General features: G+C 34.5%; 1 protein-coding gene across 4 annotated transcripts in view; it reads right to left on the bottom strand.

Moving 5' to 3' along the window:
• The window catches only part of LOC138713443 (uncharacterized), a 51,608-nt gene extending 36,791 nt beyond the window's left edge, over positions 1–14,817 (bottom strand). For all 4 annotated transcript variants that reach the window (XR_011335869.1, XR_011335870.1, XR_011335868.1 and 1 more), the window contains exons 1-3: positions 14,141–14,817; positions 10,481–10,817; positions 5,326–5,525 (exon numbers count right to left, since the gene is read on the bottom strand). Coding sequence is in view for 1 of the 4 variants with exons in the window: in XM_069845552.1 (XP_069701653.1) it covers positions 5,326–5,525; positions 10,481–10,520 (240 nt within the window). In the remaining 3 variants the exon portion in view is untranslated. The remainder of the gene's footprint in view (positions 1–5,325; positions 5,526–10,480; positions 10,818–14,140) is intronic.
• Between the last annotated feature and the right edge of the window lie 11,105 nt (positions 14,818–25,922).

The raw sequence follows: 25,922 nt of genomic DNA, 5'->3' as shown, positions 1-25,922 counted from the left end.
AATATGAATGTTATACAGTAATTCCAGTTGTGAAAAAAAATATATTATATATATATATATATATATATATATATATATAATAAAAACTGAGTTACACTCTGTAAATTATTATTGAATTTGTGACTATTTTATTTAACAAGAACTTTTAAATATTTTATGGTTTGCCTCGTGGGATGTGCTTTCTTAAAATTGGAAAAAAGCACATCCCACGAGGCAAAATAAAAAAATACACCCCATTCTGGACAGAAAACCTGAATTTATTGAAACAAGATAGAGATAAAGCAAGAATCAAAGCAGAACACAGAAAAACACCAGAAGATACTCAAGATTGGAGGAGGAAGACTGCCATTCTTAAAAAAGCAATTATAACAGCAAAAAAGAACAGTTTTAATAAATTTATTGAAAATATTAATTACAGAACCGATAGCACTAAAACATATAAATTTCTGAAGAATATTTCCAATACACAGGAAAATATTAGCCAACCTATTATTCAAATAATAAATAATACTAAACAAAACACTAACAGATAGTAGAGATACAGCAAATGCATTTAATAAACACTACTCAAACTCTCACAGATTACATCCCAATATCAAAAAAACTAACAAATTTATCAAAAGAGAATTACATAAATATAATAAAAACAATATCACAAAACCTGAAATATTCCATCAAAATTTTACTTCCAAAGAATTAAGCATAGCTAAGGTAACTGCACCGAAAGCTGACACTGACCCAAAGCCTGACACTTTCAGTTTCAATGTGTCGTAATAAGATTACATGTAGTCAGAAACAGAATGTCTGAAGTTGTTCTAACTTCCTGTTATCTTGGCAACATCGCACATTATTCTCCTGGAAATACACCTGAATTCAACATGATGGATGCTGCATAAAGTAGACTGTTCTATCATTTTGCATGGAATAGCCATTATTGTTAAGCAAAACGGTAAGCGTGCACATACAATTATTTTAATCATAATGCCAATTTTATGTGGAATTTTAAGTTGTTATTAATACTGAATATGTAAAATTGTATGCAGAAGATAGTAAGAACATGGTTTGTTTGAAAACGAAGATAGAATAACCTGTCACAGGGGTGTCAGCCATTGGTACTCTTAATTTTACAGATGTTCCAGTGTCTGACACAATGTGTCAGGCTTTGGTGAAATAAAAAAAAAAATCACATTTAAATTAGTTTTTTGTTCATATTATTCCAGAAACGTTACAAGAACCTGGTATTTAAATTTACTGGCAATAGGAAGTTCTGTACCAAAAGCTGACAGGGTGTGTCAACTATGAGAGCAGTTTCAAAAATTTTGTTCCTAAGGCTGACAGAATTTTTTGTCACCCAAGATAATTTTAAATCGCCTGTTCCAACAAATTCTTTCCTTGTATTCTTCTGTCTGAAGTCTTTAAACTTTTATTATATTCATTAAAATACATTTAATTTTTTTTTTGTATCTGTACTGGTGTTTCATATTCAACTTTTAATAATTGTGGTTTTCATTAATTTTGTTCCTGTCATATGAATATTTTTGTCACGTGAGATTCAGTGCTATTAAAAATAATACCTTTTCTTGTTCATATTGAAGTTAAAAAATCTCTATTTTCATTGAAATCACTTCGTTTTATTATGGCAATTGCAAGGAATGTTTAATTAGAATACTTTGTTCTTCTTATAGATTCCTAATTTAGCTAAGGGTTCACTATGCCTCCACCATGTCCTTCAAAGGAAAGATAGATAGTAATTATTGAAGATGAAGCTACAAGAATTGCCATAGCGACTTGATAACGTTACTCGTAATTATATTATAATTGGCAATTATAAATTATTGTTCTGGTCTATATATCCGTTTCAATCTTATAATATGCTTCCGTGAGTATTAACCCTAGAATGCTATCGTCATTGTGTAGTACTGTATTGCTATTGTTACCATACGAAAAAATGACATAATAGGCGAAAAGAGTGCTTTTGGATTCTATATTCGTTTCGGAATAGAATTTTTTTATTCTTTTCTTTGCAGTGTTACTTGTTTAGGTCTCTTTTTCGTTTCTAATTTTTATTTTCATGAAAATAAACTTACATGAAATACATATATCTTATAATAACTTGGCTAAACGTGTAAGTTACAACCTGCTGTCATGACTGATAGTGAGCAACTGACAGATGGAGGCATAGCTAGAAAAAGGAGGGGCTCGCTTGACGGGAAAATCAGGAGGATCAATTATACGTCAAAATTACGTACGATAACATTCTAGGGTTAATTAGCATATCCCTTCCCACTCGAATACAAGAAATCTGTGAAAATAGAGATTAAGGATGTGTATATTGAATGACAGCCAATAACAGCCCTTTTCCGGGCTACATAATTTTCCCAAAATGTATTCAGGAAACACAAAATAATTCTGAGCAACATACGTTCAAATTGTAAAGATGTGACAATAGACCCTAATAAAAAATACTCGCAGCCAGGGCTTGAACATGGAACATTTTCTTAATAGGCTGATGTGCTTTCCATTTGTTATGAATGAGATACAATATGCACGTGTATAACATTGAAAGTGATTAGCATATGGGTAAAGCCACAGTATTTGTGTGCTACATATGGGACATTTTGCAATACATTTTCTTGAACTGGAATATAATTTACAGTTTTTAAAAATAAAGACTCACATATAATTCAACAGAATGCCTTTCCTTACATTATACCACAGTCAGGAATCCAAAAATCTTATTTCAGTGCAAAAAAAAAATAATACCAGTTACGTAGGGCACAGTAGAAAATTACTGGTTTATTTCCACTTCATTTTTTCTGAAATTACTTATAGTTAAAAATGCTTTTTGGTGCTCAGCATTACTTTACAATATATACTTAACATGTACTATCAGGTCAAAGATTTTCCTTTATATGATCCAATCACAAAAATATAATTTCTGAGAAGTGTGACAAGTGTTTAGCTATGTATGGGACACACTAGTATTAAGTTATCGTATTCAACTTAACAATAATAACTAAAAGATTGTTTCAGAGTGTGCCTTACATACCCAAATTTTGAATTTTGGATTCAATCATTTTAATTTCATCAGCTGGAAGTGCAAATATTTGCATTTATTTTATTCAGCCCTTCCACAAGCATTTCTATGTTTTCATATGAGCACATGCATACACTGTGAACTCTGCATGATATTGGAAATGCTTCCGATGGTCTCAATGTTTTAAACATGGATAATCCTATTTTAAAATTATGATCAGTTTTTAAAACTGACTCCCTCTTGAATTTTCACGATTAAAATATGCTTTTGTATTTGTTTCCGCTTTCGAGATTTTTCACAGAAACATATTCCCTCTTTCCTGGTCTTATTCTCTTATGTCATTCCTTCTGTAGAACTGTATCACTTCACACTTTCATTCTTCACTTAGTGCATCACTCCGTTTCTTTCTTTCCTTTAGATCACTTATCAAATAGAGTTTAAGGTTTTCAGAAAGTAATTTTTAGCTTTGAAGGTGACAGATTTTGAATGGTGTTGGAAAGAACATGAACTTGTTTTGTTGGAGATGTTGAAAGATAAATTAAATTATGGTTTATTTAACAATGCTCGCAACTGCAGAGGTTATAGCAGTGTCGCCCATGAGCCGGAATTTTGTCCTGCAGGAGTTCTTTTACGTGCCAATAAATCTACTGACATTAGCCTGTCGCATTTAAACACACTTAAAAGCCATCGACCTGGGCTGGAATTGAACCCGCAACCTCGGGCATAGAAGACTAGAGCTATACCAACTACGCTACCGAGGCCGACATGTTTGAAGATTGCGTTCAACCCATGTGAATACCTTGCCTATTAATTGTAGTGAAATCTTTTATGTTGATGCCTCTGATATCTGACATTGAGCAGCTTGTAACTTTTTTCTCTCTCTTTGAACTCTCTTCTTCTCTTTTTTCCAAATTCTTTCTCGATCAATCTCTCTCTTATTCATTTTACAGCTCTTAAGTATTTCTATATACTCTCAATCTCTCTCCTTCTTTCTTTTTTTCACTTTCCCTAAGCTCTGGATTTTCTTTATTTTTTATTTTTTGCCTATATTTTCTCACTCTTTCTGCAACTGCCATAGGAGCCATAACTTACAAGTGGATAATAATAGCACACCATGAAGGGTTATTACATCATTTTGTATGCCTATATAACATTTACAATAAATTTTGTACCTAAATATTTTTGCTTCTTAACCTCAAAATTATGTAACCAATATTTATGAATAAAAAATAACTAATCAAATAAGTGAAACAAAAACTTCCTTCACAAGTTAAATTATTATAATGATCAAAATAACATTAGTTCAAGCAGCCCTACTGAAATCGTATAAGTAATGAAACTTATCTTTTTTAATTAAATCAAGTTTTTTATGTATGGGCTACTAATTATATGTTGCTATCATGTATACCAAAGCCATAATAGGGGGTTGGCTTTTCCTCCATAATGCTGGCAACCTGACTAGCTGATAAATTCTCAAATATTACAGAACATATATCTCCCTAAAATGGAATTTCCTTAATATCTAAGGAAACAGTCCCATTAGTAACAGATTTTAAAATAAAATTTAATGCCTATTTCATACCCCACATTTTTTATGTATTTTCAGTTACAATATAACACCATACTTTAAAAAATAGATACTAAAAATTGTTCTGCATTGATAACAAGGCACAAAGTTTAAAAATGTCGATTAATTTGTTACATATGGGACATCGTCTTCATTTTTAACAGAATACCACTAACTTTTAAACTGGATAAATCTTTTAAATGCATGATATGAAAGACTTTTAAGTACATATCTTTGAAAACATAAGTAGAAATATTTCAAATAAATTATTTAAACTTTAAGCCTTTTTAAATAACACAAAATTACACCACGGGAAACATTTTCAAGCTCCCTTTCAAAATTCTGTAAATTTTTGCAAAATTATCCATGGATCTAAGTAATAGAGATTTCAAGCTTTAAAATGATGTATTACACAATTGTCTTTCACTCATTCTATGTCTGGTCTCTTCTGAACAGAAATACTGTGGCTTCACCCTTATACTAATATTCTCTCTAATATAAATCTCTAGATCAATACGCATTTAACTTACAGGTATAAATGTAGCTTCTGACCATTCTAAATCTTGATTACTGTGCATAACATCAGGATTACTTTTAATTGTGTTAATTAACTTATATTCGGGTTGAATTAATGCGGATAACTGTACCATCAAAAAACACGGTCGATAATTTTTTTGTTTCTTTGAGTGTATACACTATGAGGGGTACAAGACTGACTTACCTCCCAGAGCAGCTTGAGGAGGTTATCTCTGATCTTGAGGCTGAGCATGCTGAGGTCAGGCATGGCTGCTAACCAGGCAGCCAGCACAGACAACACGCCGTGTGCTTCAAGTTGTGCTTCCTCAGCTGAGACATCACTTTGGGGAGCATTACAATCTTGTTTGTAGCAGGCATCTGCAGCTCGTTCAGACACCGATCTTGCTGTAATAGAATTGCAACTACAGACATACTGCTGGCTACACAACAAATTTTCTTAAATATTACTTGCAGAAATTACCTTCAAGAAGACTGAATATAAGTAGGCCTACCTATGTTATTTGACTGGTTGGCTTTCAATGGTAAATACTTAAGAACTAAGTCACTCCATGTTGAAACATAATAGACAACATCATAAGGAAGACAAAACAAAAACTCAACAAACACAACACAAACACAAGAAATACATCACACTAACATACGAAAACAAAAACACACACAAGATCGCATCCTCATTCAGAAAACAGAAATACAACATAGCATACAGAACAGAAAACACACTACAAAGACATCTCAACAAACAAACAACACAAACAAATAAATACAACCACACAGGCGTATACAAAGTCACATGCAATAGTTGCGACAGTTTCTACATTGGACAGACAGGCAGATCATTCCAAACTCGATACAAAGAACACATTAAAGCAATAATCAGAGGACACAATACATCTACTAATGCCGAACACATAACTAATGCTAACCACACATACAATAACATAAATACAGACATGGAAATCCTACACATACAACCCAAAAACCAAAAACTCAACACACTAGAACAATATGAAATATACAGACACACTAAAACACACCCTAATCAAATTCTCAAAACACAGATCAATTTCAGAACACACACACTATTTGACACAACTCTTCATCACACGAACGCACCCACACAACAGGCAGCGAAGTTGAGATAGTGCAGAGATCTAGTAGGCTCTGAGGATGGTGTTAAGTAGCACCGAAACAGCTGTAAGCCGCACATGCTTACGTAATTAACACGAGTAAGATCGCCATTTAATCAATTATTTAAGTCACTCCATCTTTCTGATTAGTTTCAGCTTAATTAATACCCATTTTCTATTTTTTTTTTTTGTATCAGCAGCTACCATTACATTACATGCAGAAAGCTGAGGACTGTGTTGAAGCTGAATATCAAGACAGTCCAGTTTAAAGCTTGTCTGTGCATAAATTTTAAGTAATTTCACGAGCAAGACCATTATTTTGGTTCTGGTTGTTATGTCTATTATCATGCAGTACACTCCATTTGATGATATGTGTTAGAAGAACAATTATTTGTATATACCGGTATCTGAAGTCTGATTAGTGTAATATGTTACTAGTCAGCGATGTATACAATGGAGAGGAAAAGGAACTGGCCACTCTACCCAATTATCTCCTGGCTTAGCTGCCTCATGAGTGATGCCTTATTGGTGTTACTTATGGCTTATGAGGTTCCAACCAGTCTTCGGACTGTTGCCTAAACATACATGATATTGTTTCTAGTTTATATTAAACGTTGAGCCTCAACCATACATTATTTTATCCCAGGTAATCTCATTTGTAGATGATATAAGTGTGATTATCGAAGTAAATAATATGATCACTTCTAATACAGTGTTGAATCTAATGAAGAAATGTTGATTGATGTAGTGCAGATAAACTAGCACTTAATGTTGATAAAACCTTAGTACCGGTACTTATACGGAGTATAAATAAAAGAATATAGTGATTTTAAAGGTGTTTAATGATGATCAATTCCACTGTGATGGGTGTTACTTTCAGAAAGAGATTCTTCGAAATTTAATTAGAATACAATAATTAATAAAATATTTTTACTAGTTCTTTTATACTCCAATGAATCTCCACTTCTTGCTTGTCAGACACAACTAATTATTTTTTTTTGTAACCATTATTTGTCAGGTGATATAAGTGAAATAAACAATGTGACGGGTGTAACATGAAAAAGACATGCATAAATTAATGATACAGTTTAACTGATAACTCTGTGAAGTTCACAGTTTGAATTAATTGTGTTACCTATTTTCAGTGAGAGGAAAGTTCAAGGAATCGAGTGATATAATGGATGTAATTAAAATATTAAGCCCTACACTTAATTTAATTAATCTTATGTGACGGGTGTTACTTAATAATGTGACTGGTGTTACTTGTCTGAAGAAATTTCACTTTTTTTTTTTTTTTTTTTTTTTTTTTTTTTTTTTTTTTTTTTTTTTTTTTTTTTTTTTCCCCCAAATCATAGAACATACATTTTCTGTAGTTCACTACATAGACTTAAGAGTACTGGTAGCCTAATATCAATGATAGACATATGTTTTCAAAGTGTGCAATTTTTTTTAAGTTAACTTTCACTTAGTAAATTACAAATATGATGTTTACAGCTTCAAAATTGTACTTCTGACGCTCTAAAGTAAATTAATACAAATATTTAATAGAAACAATAAAAAATACAGCCATAAAATCAAAATAGTGTGGCTAGAAGTACAGATTCGCTTTTGATATTAAACTGTTGTTCCTAACATAAATTTACTTTTTAGTAGGCCTTTATATGCTCACTTCAACAAATACTAAATATAAATTTATATTTCTCACAATGGAATTTAATAAATTTTACTAAAACTGTAATTACAAAACAAAATACAACAACTTAAGCAGCATCATACTCAGAGCTGTCATAATTTTTGCTATTTGGACAGCTTTTCCTAGTGACTGGAATTTCGTTTCACTGAAAACACTATTGTTTATTAATGCAGCTTTTCTTGCCCTTTAGTTTTAAACTTTCAGTTTTGTTTTCTTACTGTGAGCAGTAAATTCTTTTCTTGATAGCTTCTTTGTTCTCCTAAGCTTGTCCCTCTCTCTCTCCTTCTGCAAATAGTCTTCGTATCTGTGTTGTTTGGGTAAAGGGAGATGTCATAAAATGAGCTTGGTGATAAGTGAAATTTAAACTTGGAACTCTTACTGAAAATACTTTTCTACACAAAACACAACTTCTAGTATTCTTTTCATTTTTGCACACTAACTTGTATAATTTAACTTGTGTGTTCATCTGGGGAACAAAATTCCATCTGCACAAAAAATTTCTTATTCCCCTTTACTCAAACACCACAGAATTTTATCTTTATTTAATTTTCTTCGCCTAGGGCATTCAGGTTGCCTCTCAGCTGCTGATTTCCCCATTCTGCAATTAAATATATACGGTATCCAGCTATCTCAAAACGTTACAATAAATAATTGCATCGTTAACATGCAGCTTCGTGTATCCTAAAAATGCAGCAGCTCAATCTACATTTATTTTTAGGTTATGCTAGTGGTTAATATCTTCAGTAATTCATTCCTTGTTAAGTAAGCAAGAAATAATGTTATAGAATAGAAAAGTACTATGATTAACTAAAATAGAACATAAGTACATTTACCTTTGTAGCCTATAATTTTTATGTAAATCAGAACTTTCGACCAAACATTCAGCTTAATGTAAATTTGGTGGGAAATCTTTCAGACAAGTAAGATTTTGGAGGAAACAGGTATTGACGACTGTTGATAACTTAAACTTCAGATTTACCAACATTTGAAACCTATTGAATAATGTGTTGTGGGAACTACCTGCAATAAATCAAAGTACAGAATTCCTGTGTTCTCCATGCTCTAATTTTGTAACACCCGTCACATTAAAACACTTGTTATTTTTAGTTTAAAAGAAAAATTAAAAATACTATACTTTTGGCATCATATTTCGACTTTGTTTCAAAAATTGATGCCTTCAGGACAAAAACTGAGAGCAAGAGAGTAACTTTAAGCATATTCTGTGACGGGTGTTACATAAAACACACTTATTTTAAAAATAGCAAATTTTTAAACTCACTGACATTCATAAAAGTAAATTGACACTGATTTTAAAGTCTTCTCTTTCTGTTAATAGAATTACAATAGAGAACAGCCTTGTTTATTAATTTTAAGTTATGGTTTGGCAACAAACTGCCAAAGTAAATTTGACAGATCAAAAGTACACACTAAAAATATTCACTTCGGATGTATGTAAAACAAAGATGAATTAAATAAATCGAACTTTTCTGTTAATTCCTGAAAATATGAACTTTCCCGAAGAAAATGATATAAAGAACATATACTGAACACGAAATTTAATTTTTAACTTCAATGTCCAACCTATCGTGGAATTGACCTGATACTTTAACCTGGGCCGGCCAGTACTTATGTGCTCATGTGCTACAGTACATAATAAAAGTAAAAGAGAAAAACATGTTTTGTTTTAAAACCCTCAAAAAATATTTATTTAATTTAAATAGTTACCATATGTTTCCATTCTACATCGTTAAAGCATTTGAATCGTCCATCTTGACATGTTTTATCATTCGCCCTCCACTGTAGTGCGAGATGTGCAAAGCACAGGAAAGATGTCGACATGGAGAAATGCGCGTGCTTCAATACTCATTGCCAACCCTCAGCTTGCATTTTCTAGCAATAATCAAGTGATTTAAAGATCTATATTTATATATTTGTTTGGGTCACATACACACTGGAGGAGTAAAGAAGTAGAGGAGGAGTAGAACTCCCACTTCAATATCCCATCTTCTTTTTTTAATTCAATGACCGTTTACTTTCCAAATTCTTATAACAATATAAAAATTATTATGAATGCTTCATTGTATCTCTAACATTTGTAGAATATTTCTGTCCAATTTTAAAGAAAGTTATTAACGAATACGCATTGCACAATAGGTATATTTAGTTTATTTTACACTTCAATTTCTGTTTTCGAGCCTCAAAATATTAATTATATTAAAGTAGTGTTCAATAAATAAAAACTACACTAGTGAACGACAGAATTTAAATTACGCATGCAAAATGTATTAAATTTGCCTTAATAACACAGGAGTAGTGTGTACACTAAAACTAATTAATAATTAATTTTATATACAGAATTATTAAATGAATATTTTGTAAACTAACCTACACTATTTAGTGAAGTGGTTGAGGAGGGATTTCAATAGCAATGGGGACTGAAAGTATCCCAATTGTGACACTGATTTTACAAATAGAACAATTTATTTTAAGAATGTTTCACAAAATTTAAACTGACTCACCTAGTCTTGTGAAGGATGTGACAAGCAGCTCTGCAACCATTGTTTCCGCTTCATACGGTTTCTTCTTTTGACGTCCTGTTTTCTTCTATTTAGGTAACGAATTCTAAAAAATGTCCGTGCTCTACTAAATAACTTCAATAATTCCGGATCTTCATTTGGAAACTTTTTCCTCAAAAATCTAAATAAACGGCCAATTACATTCTTTTTTCTGTCGAGTGATTTTTTATGAAATTTTCTAAATATAACTTCACACTCTTCAATTGTTCCCATTCACTGAGAAGAGGAATAAACCAGTCCACCACGTGAAACGACCTATATCCATCCTGGAGATTGTTGACTGGAATTAGCACTTTTGTTATTACATTTTCTAGCAATATAACCAGCAAAATATCTAAGTGCTTCCATTTCTTCCCTTTACACTAGCTCTGTTGTGTCAATTCTGTCATCAATATCCACCTCTAATGAGTTTCTGTCATCAATATCCACTTCTAATGAGTTTATTTCCTCAGGGATTTCGTTCACGCTTTCATGAGAAATGTCTACGAGATCCCGAAAAACTTGCTTTGTTATTATTACCCACCCAAATCTTCTACAGGGACACTTATAGGCTCTGGCAGGCGACATCCTAATATTAATAGGTGCAAGCGATTTTTTACTTCGACGGGTAGAAGGTTATTATAAAAATATCCCATCCCACGAATTTGGGAAAACAGGTTTTCCAGGGCGTCTTGATTGAGTTTCCTGGTCATTATATAATCAATTCCTTTTTCTTTTAAATCGCTATACAATCCTTTCAAGCTCTTAATAGAGGTAAGGAAGCCATTCTGGAAAGGTAGAAGAGTATTTTTGCTTCTGACTCTCAGTTCTTCTATCTAATATCTCTACTTGTTCCTTGTGGTTAATCCCGAAGGCACATTGCAGTTTATTGTGTGTAGGATCTTTCGGAATTCCCTAGTTCATTACATCTGTGAAGTCATTTGTGAGTTGAAAAAATTCATGAACTTCTTCCTTTCAGGTACCAAATATTTAATCAGAGCAGCAGTGTGATGCGAAAAAAGTTCCATGGCTGGTGCAATTCTTTGCCTATCATTCTCTTGCACAGTATTGTGACCCCAATGTAATTTCGGGAATAGTTGCAACTCCGAAGAATCGGATTTAATAATCCTTTCAATTACATTTTTTTCTATAATTGTGTCATTCAATTGAAATCCACTGTCAATAAAATGGTTTCTTAATAACTTAATCAGATGGGGAAAATCTGCAAAAACCCAAATATTTTCGTCGGAAGCAGGATTTGAAAAGTAGGTTTGATTTACATTTATTTGCAACTCATTCCACAGTCTTTTTATTGCTGCCATGCAGATCAGAAACAATTGCAACTACTCTGAAACCTGCCACTTCAATTTCTGTTATAATTTCGAACAGTAGCTCTCTGTTCATTGTTTTATCGAAATCATAACAGATGGTCTGCTTCCACCAGAGGCGTATACTGGTTAAAGGGTTTGGGCTACCGCTGACCCTATTATTACACAAAATATATCTAACAATTACTTTAATTTTAATTACTATGGTAAAACTAATAATACAAAATTATTACATTATGTTATATTATAAACTTTTTCTTTTGTAATTTCCTTGGGCTACCGCCGGTAGCCCGCAAAATACGCCCCTGGCTTCCACTCACCTGTCAATCCTCGGATCATTACGATTTCAGCATTTCTGTGAGGGCCCAATATCGATTCGTTCCCGTGATCGTAACAAATTACACCATTGACATTCATCTCATCAAATAGTAACACTGATAACTTATCCATTTCGCTCAAAGACAGCCCCTGTTCTTTTAAAATTTTCAGTACAGATATAAGAATACCAGGAGAAAAGGGCAATTTTTTTGTCTAACGCTGCAGGATAGCAACGCTTGGTAGAGGAATTCCCACCTGTGATCTCAAATGATTGTACACTTTATCACTAATTGCTCGCTGACAAGCAAACGTTCTGATGGGGGCAGATAAAAAAGTTAAATTTCTTTCTTTCATCATGTTAATAATGTCAAAAGTAGTACTTATGCAAATTTCGGCCACTCGACCGCAATTACGAGGACCGTAAAAAATAAGTTTGCCAGGGGACGTTAACAGAAAAAGAAAAGACAATTTCATTGAAAAAATTTATTGGAACAGACACAGAAATTGTTGAGCTATTTTTCAACATATTTTCCACCGGAATTGAGACATTTCTTATATCATGGGATCGACAGAGAGAGGTGCTGACGCAGTCAAATTCTGGTACCGATCGCAGGCAGCTGACTTCTACGACACAAAAATTGATCCCATGGTATGACAAATGTCTCAATCCCAGTGGGGGATATGTTGACAAATGTAGTAATAATTGCTGTATCTGTTTCAATAAATCTTTCCATGTAATTGTGCTTTTTTTCTGTAAACGGCCCCAGGGAAAATCACTTTCTGGACGGTCTCGTAATTGTGGTCGAGTGGCCAAAATTTGTATAAACACTTATTTTGACATTATTAACATGGTGGAAGAAGAAAATTTAAATTTTTTATCTGCCCCATCAGAACGTTTGCTTGTGAGCTAATGCCGGAATTGTGTTGTTCTTCCCATTTTTGCTTTCTTTTCCCGCTAATAAGCATTTTTATTTGCCCTGGAGTGAACACTTTAGCTAATAAATGTTTTACTTTTCCATTTACTAAGCGATTTAAACACTTTCTTTGTCGTTGTGAACTTTGATTGACCCTGAAATATACTTGCTTTTTATATTTTATTTGTAATGCTTTTCAGAATATTGTACGAAATGGAAATATAAAAATTGGAGATTTATTCTTCGAAGAGGTGGAAAAATTCAGATATCTTGGAGCAACAGTAACAAATATAAATGACACTCGGGAGGAAATTAAACGCAGAATAAATATGGGAAATGCGTGTTATTATTCGGTTGAGAAGCTCTTATCATCCAGTCTGCTGTCCAAAAATCTGAAAGAATTTATAAAACAGTTATATTACCGGTTGTTCTATATGGTTGTGAAACTTGGACTCTCACTCTGAGAGAGGAACATAGGTTAAGGGTGTTTGAGAATAAGTTGCTTAGGAAAATATTTGGGGCTAAGCGGGATGAAGTTACAGGAGAATGGAGAAAGTTACACAACACAGAACTGCACGCATTGTATTCTTCACCTAACATAATTAGGAACTTAAAATCCAGACGTTTGAGATGGGCAGGGCATGTAGCACGTATGGGCGAATCCAGAAATGCATATAGAGTGTTAGTTGGGAAACCGGAGGGAAAAAGACCTTTAGGGAGGCCGAGACGTAGATGGGAGGATAATATTAAAATGGATTTGAGGGAGGTCGGGTGTGATGATAGAGACTGGATTAATCTTGCTCAGGATAGGGACCGATGGCGGGCTTATGTGAGGGCGGCAATGAACCTTCGGGTTCCTTAAAAGCCATTTGTAAGTAAGTAATGCTTTTAATTTAGACTCTAACTTTTCATTGTCTAATTTAAGTTTTTCATTTTCTATACGTAGTTCTTCAGTTTCTTTTTTGAGTTCCAGCCCCTCATTTTCTAATGACCAGACGAAAGATAACACACCCAATGGATCGTCCTGCCGCACTGTTGGTTTTTGCATCTAATGGTTCACTTACCTCAGACAAAACTTTTTTTCTGCAACAATTTTTTCTTTGCTGGTATGTTTAAAAGCTCGGCTTTCAAATCACGCTCATAGGAATCAGATGTGAAATATTCGGAACAAATACGCGCAGTTTCAAGATCAGGTGAAACATCAAATTCATCTTTTCGATAACACTTAGCCTACTACAAATCTTTCGGAGCTTCGGAACAGAGGGAAACGCATGATAAATAACACTCGAGCCTTTAGTTTTCCTGCTGAAATTCTGACACTTGCTCACCGCACAATTTGGCATTTTGCATGCTATAATAGTAACAATTTAGGCCTATTATAAACAGCACACTATGAAGGGCTATACAAAATCACAAACACACCCTGCGTTTTCTAAATTCTAATAACTACTAATAAAGACAGCGCAAGCCGAGGGGTTGACAATGAAGTGTCTCCCCATGATGACGTCACAGATTTACAACGCCTTCAAAGGCTGTTATGAAGGGACCTGTGAGAGCGATAGCGACAGACCGTCCACGGACCTTGCTTTTCACTTCCCCGCAAACACCGAAAACCTCGTGAAACTACTGTCCCTTCCAACGAGTTAGAAAGAGAAAGATTCTTCTCTTTCTATCTCGTTGGTCCCTTCTGTGCTCACCAAAGGGCAAGAGGAGTAAAAATACTACTCCTCTTGCCAAAGGGTTATTTAGTAAGTCTATGCACCAAAGAATAGCCAGAACAGAATAGCCAACTTACGTATTTAGTACCTAAAACTTCATTTATTAAAAATGTATTTAAATACAGCCTAAAACATTTATTTTTTCTATTAGAAATGTGGTTTTTACCCATCACTTTCAATTCTTTTAGTTCATAAAATTAGACATGTACTTGCCTCGAAAACATGACGGCCTCTCTTCTTGGAATTGGTAATCCCTCATAAACCTCCATCCTCTACTCAACCCCTAGCCGCGTGGCAGAAATACAATAGATCCCAGCATTGCCAAATTTAAGTCATTGCCTCTACCTGTTGGGTTTCACCCACTGCCATCGTGATCTAGACCAGGCCGTAATGCAGGTTGTGTGACGTCACTCGATGAGTCGGGCTTTTCTATTTGAGTATACGGAGCTGAGTGAAATATATTACTTTATAGCGTGTCGGCGCTCAATTTTATTTAGTGTAATGTGTGTATAAGACCCCTTCACACTTCTTATTGCATAATATGTTGCAGAAATAATTACAAAACTGTGTTATTTTAATGTGAACGGAGTTTTACATGGTAACATAACCTGGTTGCATCAACATTTTAAGTTTGGAATGGAAGCTATTTTGAGATTTAATAAAGAAGAATTATTTATATTGTGATTTTAATTTAGCACGTCTACCTTCCTTACTTGTAGGTACAAAATTTACCACAGTCCCTCCTATGAAATCAGTCCATGTACAGTTGTGTGTTAATCTGGTAGGTTAGATAAATACAATTCATTACAACCCAGTATAGTAGGGAACAAATAAATAATACAATTAAATTTTTATTTAATGTAATATGTGCATAAGTTCCATTTATGTGTTGCATAATGTGGCAGGAATAATAAATAAAACTGTGTTATTTTTATGTGAAGACAATTTACCATGTTAACATAACCTATCTGCGTCAACATTTTAGGCTTAAGTTGAGAACGAAAACGGTTTTGAGATTTAATAAAGAAGAATATATTTTTAGGATAAACTTCAGAACACGGTTACCGTCCTTACTTATATGTAGAAAATTCACCACAGTCCCTCATATGAAATATACATACGTTATATTACTTAGTAGCGCTGAGGTATAGTTCCGGTAATTTCTGAACTGAAAACAGTTGAATTTATTTTTTGTGGAGATGCATTTGATCCTATAAGCAAGGCATATTAAAATCCTGAACGAACCGAACTAATTTGTATATGCAAGATGTATGAATACGAAGGGAACTACCTCAGCGCTAGTTTAGCCCTAGTAACATATTAAACTAGTCAGACTTCAGACTGGAGTACCGTCTGAAACGAATAAATACAATTGAAGTGTAGACAAATTGCATTTATAAGTTATACGTAGCGTTATGCTTAATTATAATGCATAATTGCGAATATGGAAATAAGGCAAGTACTGATAGAATAAACATAACCTATAACTTCAACACATTAAAATATGCGTGTGATGCAACTGAAAATTGTTGAAACGTGCATAAATGAATGTGCAAGAATTTCGCAATGAAGCATGAGTGCTTTATTTCAACTAATTACAATTCTAGATACTGTAACAGTAATGAAAACTATAGGGTATAATTTTTCGTAATATACTATATGTATCTCGTTTTTATGGGGCATAGAAATTAAGAATTACGGTTCACCAACTGAAGAGAAAATAAACTAAAACAGAATTCGGTAAGATAGACGATTTTATGCGTGATTTACTTCGTCGAACAGAATGTGAACAATACACGAAAGAGATATCGCCAACAGCAAATAAACTTGCGGAAATATTCTGGCCTGATTTGTACATTATGTTTAAGAATGCATAAACAATGTCATTCGATTCTATCCAGCACTTTCGGAATTACCAGGAAAAGGGTTTTTAAGGAATATAGTTTGCGAAGAAAAAAAGCTCATGCCGTTTTCCACTTAACAGCTATTGTAGCCAATGCCGCACTTTACATTAAAAATCATAACTTCAGAACTAATACAGAGCCACTGGCGTAGCTCAGTTGACTGAGTTGAGTGCCGATCCGAAGTTGCACTCGGACGTGGATTCAGTTCCCGCTTTGGCTGATTTATCTGATTGGGGTTTTCCGAGGTTTTTCTCAACAGTATGACGAATGTCAGGCAATCTACAGCGAATCCTCGGCCTCATCTCGCCAAATACCATTTTGCTATCACCATCCCATCCACACTAAATAACCTAGTAATTGATACAGTGTCTTTAAATAACTAAAAAAAAACTAATACAGGTTGTTTTACCTGAATGAACTTCAATAGTTGGTGTAGAAATTTAAATTTTATATTAGGCCTATATTTTATATAACAGAATTTTAAGGTATAAGAAATGTACATGCTCCCTTAATTAATTCAATCATATTTCGTATCTTATAACGTTCCTTAGGCCTACAGAAAATTTGCATCGAATCAGCAACTAAACTGGCAGAGAAACAAATATATTATTTTTTGTGCTTTAATATGATTTTCCTGTTATGAAAAAACGATGTAAAAGGAATACATTTATCCATGACTGGTATCTAAACTGGTCTTTATTTCACCGTCCTTAGCAACCTAAATAATGACGTTATTCACAGCAGTGCTTAAAAGTTTTCTAACTTACAGCAGTGAATTAAATGTTTTTAAATCACTCTCTACATGACAACCAACATATTAGCATTAGTTAAAATGAATATATATGAACTTCTTCGCCAACAACACATTACAAAGAAAAGATCTAAAATTTAAAATTAAATTTACATACCAGTAATGAATAAAATATTGCATAGTACACTAGAGTAAACAGATTTTATGCGCTCGTTGAAATTATCACCCAAGGCGAAGCGGATAAAATCTAATTTTACTCTCTTGTACTATAAATTGCTATTCAATGATCACAGTTCCCGAAAATTTTACCAGCGCAACATCCTTAATTAACACTTATTATATAATTCTGCATTTATTTGTTTATTTAGGCAAAACATGTTAGTGAAAATATAAATATAAAGTGTTTTAAAAATAAGTTTGTTCATTTTTATACCAATTTTGTTTTAGTAATTATAAATTAAGGTATATTTACAAAGATAATATAGTCTCGCTGAAAATCGCGGTTTCACGGAACACAGTTTGAAAAACGTTCGCAAATCACAATGACTTCAAGAATTGGCAACTCGGCTAAGGGTTTATCCCTTGCGCGTGCCTGCAGTTAACTGGTGAAGGGTACGAGGAAAGGTCGTCATGTTTTCGTGCGAAGTATATCCAGGTCGATGGCATTTAAGTATGCTTAAATTCAACAGGCTCATGTCAGTAGATTTACTGACACGTAAAACAACTCCTGCGGGACAAAATTCAGGCACAACGGTGACACTGATATAACCTCGGCAGTTGCGAGCGTCGTTAAATAAAACATAACATTTTTCAATACTAAGGTATTAGAAAAGTTCGCCAACAGGAAGGAGAATGGACTTAATTTTGGTTATTAGGATGAGTGCTATTATTATTATTATTATTATTATTATTATTATTATTATTATTATTATTATTATCATTATCATTGTGATGTTGTTGTTGTAGCATATACGTTTAAAAAGTCACGAGCCGCCACTGACTTTAACTATGACAATAACAAAACTCATGTTAAATGAAAGAGTAATATCTCCAGTTTACATTGTAAGTTCATAAGTGTTCAATGTGAGCCCCGTTTGTTACACGACATTGCTCCCATACTTTAATCAGCATGTCTGAAGTGATGGCAGCAACAGCTTCTCGAATCCTATATCTCAACTCTGACAGGTTAGCAAGTTAACCTTTCCACTAAGATGAAATGTTGATTCATCAATCACAACATAATCAAGAACGTCATAATTTTCCTGTTGAAACATTTCTAGCGCGAAATTGGAACGCACAGCATAGTCAGTAGGCTCTAAAGCCTGTAACAATTTGTAAACTTTAGGGATGTATTATGTAAGCATCTTCTTAGACCTTCCGTACTGTCATCACTGACATTGCAAGTTCACAACTAGCCTTCCTAACTGACTTTTTAGGACTTCGTAAGAAAGAGTCCTGAGAGCGCTAAACATTGTTCTCAGACACTCTTGGTTGTCCCATACTTTTACCTTTAGGCCTACACAGACAACCGGTCGTTGCCAACTGGTTATGCCATCGACCGATATTGGTATTTGGGGATCACGATTAAACTGCCTACAAAACACACGTTGAACTGTTATAACCGATTTACAACTCTCAAACTTCAAAACACAAAATGCTTTCTCTTGAGGAGTCGCCTTCTTTGTTATTATCGCTGCCAAGGAAACTAAACAAAGGAAAGCTATCTGCGCATGCATGCAACTAAAACTGTCTTCCTTCCTCTTTCATTTGAGCCTACAAACAACTTTCTACGCCTCATCTGAGTGATAATATAAAGACTATAAACTGCTACATGGTGTATAATAGTGTTCAGTTTTCCTACAGTATATTAGATTAAATGAAATTAAGAGAAAAAATGAAAGTGCAAGGATCCTTGCAGACTATATTAAAACAAAACAATTAAGATGGTTTGGTCATATGAAAAGAATAATAGAAGACAGACTGCCGAAGAAAGTGTAAGAATGGATTCCAACGGGGAAAAAAGAGGGAATGATCAAAACTGACATTAACAGAAGGAAAAATTAGAATGATGAGAGAAAGGAGTTTGGAAGATGGAACATGGGAGAATAGAGAGAAATGGAGACAGGCTATGAAATCCTGAAAATGGATAGAGAAAGATGACCTAGGGCATTGTAAAACCTCGTAATAATATAATATAAATTTAGCTTCCCTTATGAAAAGGTTGCCAGATTTGACAAAGCGTATTACATATAATTTGGAAACACACCTAAAAGGTAAAATATATACATTTGAAACGGTTAGGGAATCGAATATACAAAATGTCAGAAAAATTTACACCTAAGTAGCGTTTGTGCTCATTTACAGTTAAGAAAGGGAGAAAAAAAATATCAGATAGGTTAGAATGATTTGAATGCCATATACCGCGAGAAAATAATAGTACGGATTTATTGGCATAATAATAATAATAATAATAATAATAATAATAATAATAATAATAATAATAATAATAGTAATAATAATAATAATAATAATAATAATAAATACGTTCATTATGTGCAACTGTAATGGCATAGAAAGAAGCTTGGCAGTTCTAAGCTGTAAATTTTAGGTCAAGTTAAGACGAATAAATCAGCAAAGTACAAGAAGCTATATTAGAATAAAACTGAAGCATAAAATACAACTTTCAGCATATTGTTGTTTTGTTCGTACTTACTTAGTAAGAAATCACTAATCAGCACTGCAAAATCTGTCACTTTCCATTACATAAGAAGTAGGTAAACGAAATTCATTTCCATGGTAACAACACATAATGTATATTTTGTTCCAACAATTAATTTCATTCATTGACAATACCACTTGAAACCAATAGATTTGAGCATTCCTTACATTTATCTCTCTAATTTCAAATGCTCAAATTTTCGTTTTTATACAGCGTGTTCTGCCTAGCAGTGATGCATTGTTGTCCACCAGGTAGAGTCTAGCAGTGGCAGAACACTATATAAAACACTATACTATTTTTCCTTGTAATTTTTGCAGATTTTATGATAGGGTAATATTTATCCATTGTCTCTTACAAAGCCCTAAATTCAGAAATTCATTTGCTTCTGAACTGCAGTTCTGGACAGCCTAATCCATTATTTTGCGATGAGAAACTATGTGGTTTCTTATGTGGTAGTGGGATAGAACTCCACCTTGCTGGAAAATTATACAGAATGTTTAAAAAATACGGGGCATAATTTCAGATATGTATTTCCCACATGCAGACAATCAAAATAGTTCATTACAACATGTATCCGGAAATGCTTTATTTCCGAGTTATGGCCTTCACAACATTGAAATTCACCAGAACGTTTTTCTTTCCGCAGGTCGTTGCCGTCAAAGGAGACATTAAGAGGGCACTCTGACAGTTCATTCCGAGGCGAAGGTTACATTCAGTGTTGTGTAGGCGTTAGACCGTGCGACATGTATTCAAATCAAGAGCTGGCAGAGATACACTTCATGTACGGTAAGGCGGACGGCAATGCTGCGCTGGCTCGTCGTTTGTACCAGGAGAGGTACCCACAGCGACAATGTCAGATCGGAAGACATTTGTACGTCTCCATTACCGTCTGTGCGAGTATGGAAAATTTAACTCTCCTGGTTTGGGAAGGGGACGACCAAGATCTACAATTCCAGAAGTACAGGAGGAGATTCTGGAGGCTGTGAACATGACTTCTTCTATCAGCACACGAAGGATAGCGTTGCAAGTCAATCAGTGTTCCTCATACGACTGTCTGGAGACTGTTGAAAGAGTATCAATTGTATCCTTATCATTTGCAACGTGTACAGGCCCTGTCACCAGCAGATTACCCTGCACGAGTTAGGTTCTGTCAGTGGTTCTTGCAGCAGTGTGGTGTAAATCCGAACTTTCCTGCTTTAGTATTATTTACAGATGAAGCACAATTCACACGAGATGGCATAACAAATTTATATATATACACACATATGCAGAACACATAACTAATGCTAACCATACATACAATAACATAAATACAGACATGGAAATCCTACACATACAACCCGAAAACCAAAAACCCAACACACTAGAACAATACGAAGTATACAGACGTCCACACCTGTGGAGTAACGGCTAGCGCGTCTGGCCGCGAAACCAGGAGGCCCGGGTTCGATTCCCGGTCGGGGCAAGTTACCTGGTTGAGGTTCTTTCCGGGGTTTTCCCTCAAGCCAATATGAGCAAATGCTGGGTAACTTTCGGTGTTGGACCCCGGACTCATTTCACCGGCATTATCACCATCTCATTCAGACGCTAAATAACCTAAGATAAAGCGTCGTAAAATAACCTACTAAATATATATACAGGATGTTTAAAAAATACGGGGCATAATTTCAGGTATATATTTCCCACATGTAGACAATCAAAATAGTTCATTACAACATGTGTCCGGAAATGTTTCATTTCCGAGTTATGGCATTCACAACATTGAAATTCACCGGAACGTTTTTCTTTCCGCAGGTCGTTGTCATTACAGAAGATGTTCAAAATGTCCACCTCCTGCTTGAATACAGACCTCACATCGATGTCTCATTGACCTGCGAACATGATCCCAAACTCCAGGAGTATTGTGTATGTCCTCAGAACATGCCACAATTCGATTCCAAAGGGATTCCAAATCAGGCACCGGAGACGAATAAACCAATGATTTTAAATGGCCCCACAAGTAGAAATCGAGAGGGTTCAGATAAGATGAGCGTGGAGGCCAAGCAATTGGGCCACCTCTACCTATCCATCGATCAGGAAACCTTCGATCCAAGTACCGGCGAGCCGTACGACTGAAATGTGCAGGAGTGCCATCATGCAAGAAGTGAATGTGTTGGCGATTGATCAGTAGAGTGTCTTCTAAAACATGAGGTATGGTGTTTTCCAGGAAGTTTGTGTACGCCTGCCCCGTAAGTCTGTTTACAAGTACATGGGGTCCAACTAATCGATCACCAATGATACCGGCCCACATGTTGAGGGAGAACCGCACCTGGTGATGAGATGGAACAGTTGCACGTGGGTTTTCATACGCCCATACATGCTGATTGTGGAAATTTGTTATGCCATCTCGTGGAGTAGCATATATATATATATATATATATATATATATATATATATATATATATATATATATATATAGGCTACTCCACTTTTCAACACGCAAACACACCCCTACAACAGACCGCGATATCTAGAAGACGCCAGGATGTAATAGGCTCTGATGAATAGGAAGTAGTAGGGATGGTGTATTAGCGGGTATGACATCGTGTTTTGTGTTTCATCTACGTTCATTAAAAAAATATATTTTATATGAAGTAAATTATGACGAACGACTTTTTTTTCAGCCTCTTTTGATCATTGTATTGACTGTCTTAATGTCTCAAAATCAGTACACTGTCCATACCAGGTACTGAAATCTCATTCTCCACAAATTGCACTTATGCTAACGATTATTTTATTGGAAATCATTGCTTGCAGTGTTGCCAACTTAGAGGTTCCCCCCCCCCAATTTGGGGTGAAACACTTTTACAGGGAGAGGTTTGGGGGGATAAAAATGTTAGGGGTATTTTCAGGGAAATATAAACTTTAAAGAGTTTTGAGGTGTTTTTCTAAACTACGTCATTATGATTTATTTTTTTAATTAATTATAATGAATCTACTGTGTTCTGTAATTGAACAATGAATATCAAGATTATGAATCCTCCCTTTGGTTGTTATCGCATCTTGCAAGCACGTTTTCTCACTTGCTCTCTTTATTACTCATATTATGACTCTCTCTCCCGACCGTCACACAGTGTGCAAAAATGCAAATCTAGTTGGACAAAATTCATAACTTCTCTTCATTCCAACGGATTGTTATGAAACTTTGTACAGACCTTATAGATAGCACATATTCTTTGTGTACAAACTCTGACTACGATTGTGTAAGAGGAACTACCCCTTCTACGGGGTGGTTTTAGACAAAAATAGTAACTTCTCTCCTATCTAACAGATTTTTATGAAAAATTGTACGGAAGTAACAGGTAGGATATATTTTTTGTGTACAAGGTATATTTACAGTTTCAAAAGAGGAAGTACCCCTTTACAGGGGGTGCATTTACGCAAGATTAACTTCTCTCCTACATAACAGATTTTATGAAACTTTGCACAGGAGTTACAGGTAGCATATAAGTTACTTTTTGTGTACAAATCCTGAATAAATCAATGCTACCTGTAGGCCTAGTAGTTGTAAAAAGTTGCATAAAAACATATTATATAGGAGAGAAGTTGTTAATTTTTTACTAAATGCACCACTATAAAGAGGTAGTTCCTCATATAAAACATAATCAGACTTTGTAGACAAAAAATATATTCACCTGAAACTTCTGTATAAAGTTTCATAAAAATCTGTTAGATAGGAGAGAATTTATTAATTTTGTTTAAATGTATCCCTAAAAGGAATAGTTCCACTTATGGAACCGTAAATATAGTTTTTGTACAAAAAATATATGCTACTTGTAACTTCCGTACAACGTTTCATAAAAATCTTTTAGATAGGATAAAAGTTATTCTGTCTAAATGCACCCGCTATAAAGGGGTAGTTTTTCTTGTGCAAACATAATCAGAGTTTGTACACAAATCATATGTGCCACCTGTATGACATGTACAAAGTTTCATAACAATGCATTAGACTGCAGAGAAGTTATTAATTTTGTCCAGCTAGTGATTTGCGTTCTGATTCACTGTGCGTTTGTTAAGCTTAGATAAAAATGTGTCCAATGTATTTTTAAACTGATATTCCATATCATGTGAATAATTTTGTAGGCCTAAAACACTCACAGTGATTAAAAACTTCCTTAGTCAATGATTCTTTTCTGCTGTTAAGCCAAACATGGAACAGTTGCCATATGCCCCACCATTGAAAAAAATTAATTACTGATAAATGCGCAAGAACACGCAAACTTTAGAACAAGAACTCAACACTCTAAATGATGCTATATTAAATGGTAAAAGAATTGTTGTAACCGGACGTGATCGGCTATACTAAAACTCACATTATATTTGTAGACTTAAAAAAATTAGTTTTTCAATTGCAATATTTAAACCCTACTGTAAGAAGGAAAATACTTTTTATCGGGCTCAGAAAACTGCATTGATAAGAACGAAGAGCGAATAATGAATATCAAATTTTTTTTTTATTTTAACCCTGAAATACCAAGCGGGTTATTCTGGCCACCCTAGCTATAACATTAGTGTAATAGCACAGTCTAATATATACAGTCACGAAGCTTAATACGTAGTAAATACGCATCCATAGATAGTTGCTAACCACCAGGATCGCTAATATCGCTTCATTACAGACAATGCGAAATAGTATCGGCACAGTCTATTGTTCCTAGCATCCTCACAACTCAAGCTTCGTGACTGTATATACTACTAGACTGTGGTAATAGTGCATAAAATCAATGTGCGCTACAACACGCAATTGTGGCTTTGAGGTTTTGTTAAATAAGCTTCTCAAATTACAACAATGCATTATTTACTTATAGTTTTCTATTTCAGTTAGCAATATTGTTTAAGAACTGCCTGGGGTAATCAAATTACCCCTCTTGGTGTGGTATGGAATGGAATGGAATGTTTTCTTCCTTTTCTCGGAAATTTGTCATATTCGTTTAGTTGTTTTTGTGTTGTACAGACGGACAGACACACAGACGAACAGACGACAGGCAGATGGACAGACGGACAGAGGGGCGGACGGACAGATCGACAGAGGAAGGGACGGACAGGCGGACAGATGGACGTACAGATGGACACACGGACGAACGGACAGGGGAGCGGATGGACGGACTGACAGCGATGATCGGACAGACGAACAGGCAGATAGATAGATAGATAGATAGATAGATAGATAGATAGATAGATAGATAGATAGATAGATAGATAGATAGATAGATAGATAGATAGATAGATAGATAGATAGATAGATAGATAGATAGATAGATAGATAGATGGATAGATGGATGGATGGATGGATGGATGGATGGATGGATGGATGGATGGATGGACGGACGGACGGACGGACGGACGGACGGACGGACGGACGGACGGACGGACGGACGGACAGACAGACAGACAGCTAGATAGATAGACAGATAGATATACATAAAGGTAATATCGTCGCCTAAATGCAAGAACTAGGAACTCGAAATTTGCGTTTTTTAGTTACCTCTTTTATAGCATAGCAAAAATCGCACAAAATGTAATCCAGGATCTAGGTAACTGACCGAACGATACCAGCGACATCTACTTTCCAATATAACAAATAGGTAAAAGAAAACGAGACATATTCCTTAGTGCAATAAATAAGTAAATAGGCAATGTCACAAAATATGAAAAATCAAGTTACCTAGTTCTTGCATTCAGGCGACGATATAATGCCACTATATAATGGAAAAT

The sequence above is a fragment of the Periplaneta americana genome, chromosome 14 (assembly GCF_040183065.1).
Source record: "Periplaneta americana isolate PAMFEO1 chromosome 14, P.americana_PAMFEO1_priV1, whole genome shotgun sequence".
Taxonomy (NCBI): domain Eukaryota; kingdom Metazoa; phylum Arthropoda; class Insecta; order Blattodea; family Blattidae; genus Periplaneta; species Periplaneta americana.
The sequence above is the reverse complement of the archived record's forward strand: the minus strand, read 5'-3'. Positions and strand labels throughout refer to the sequence as shown.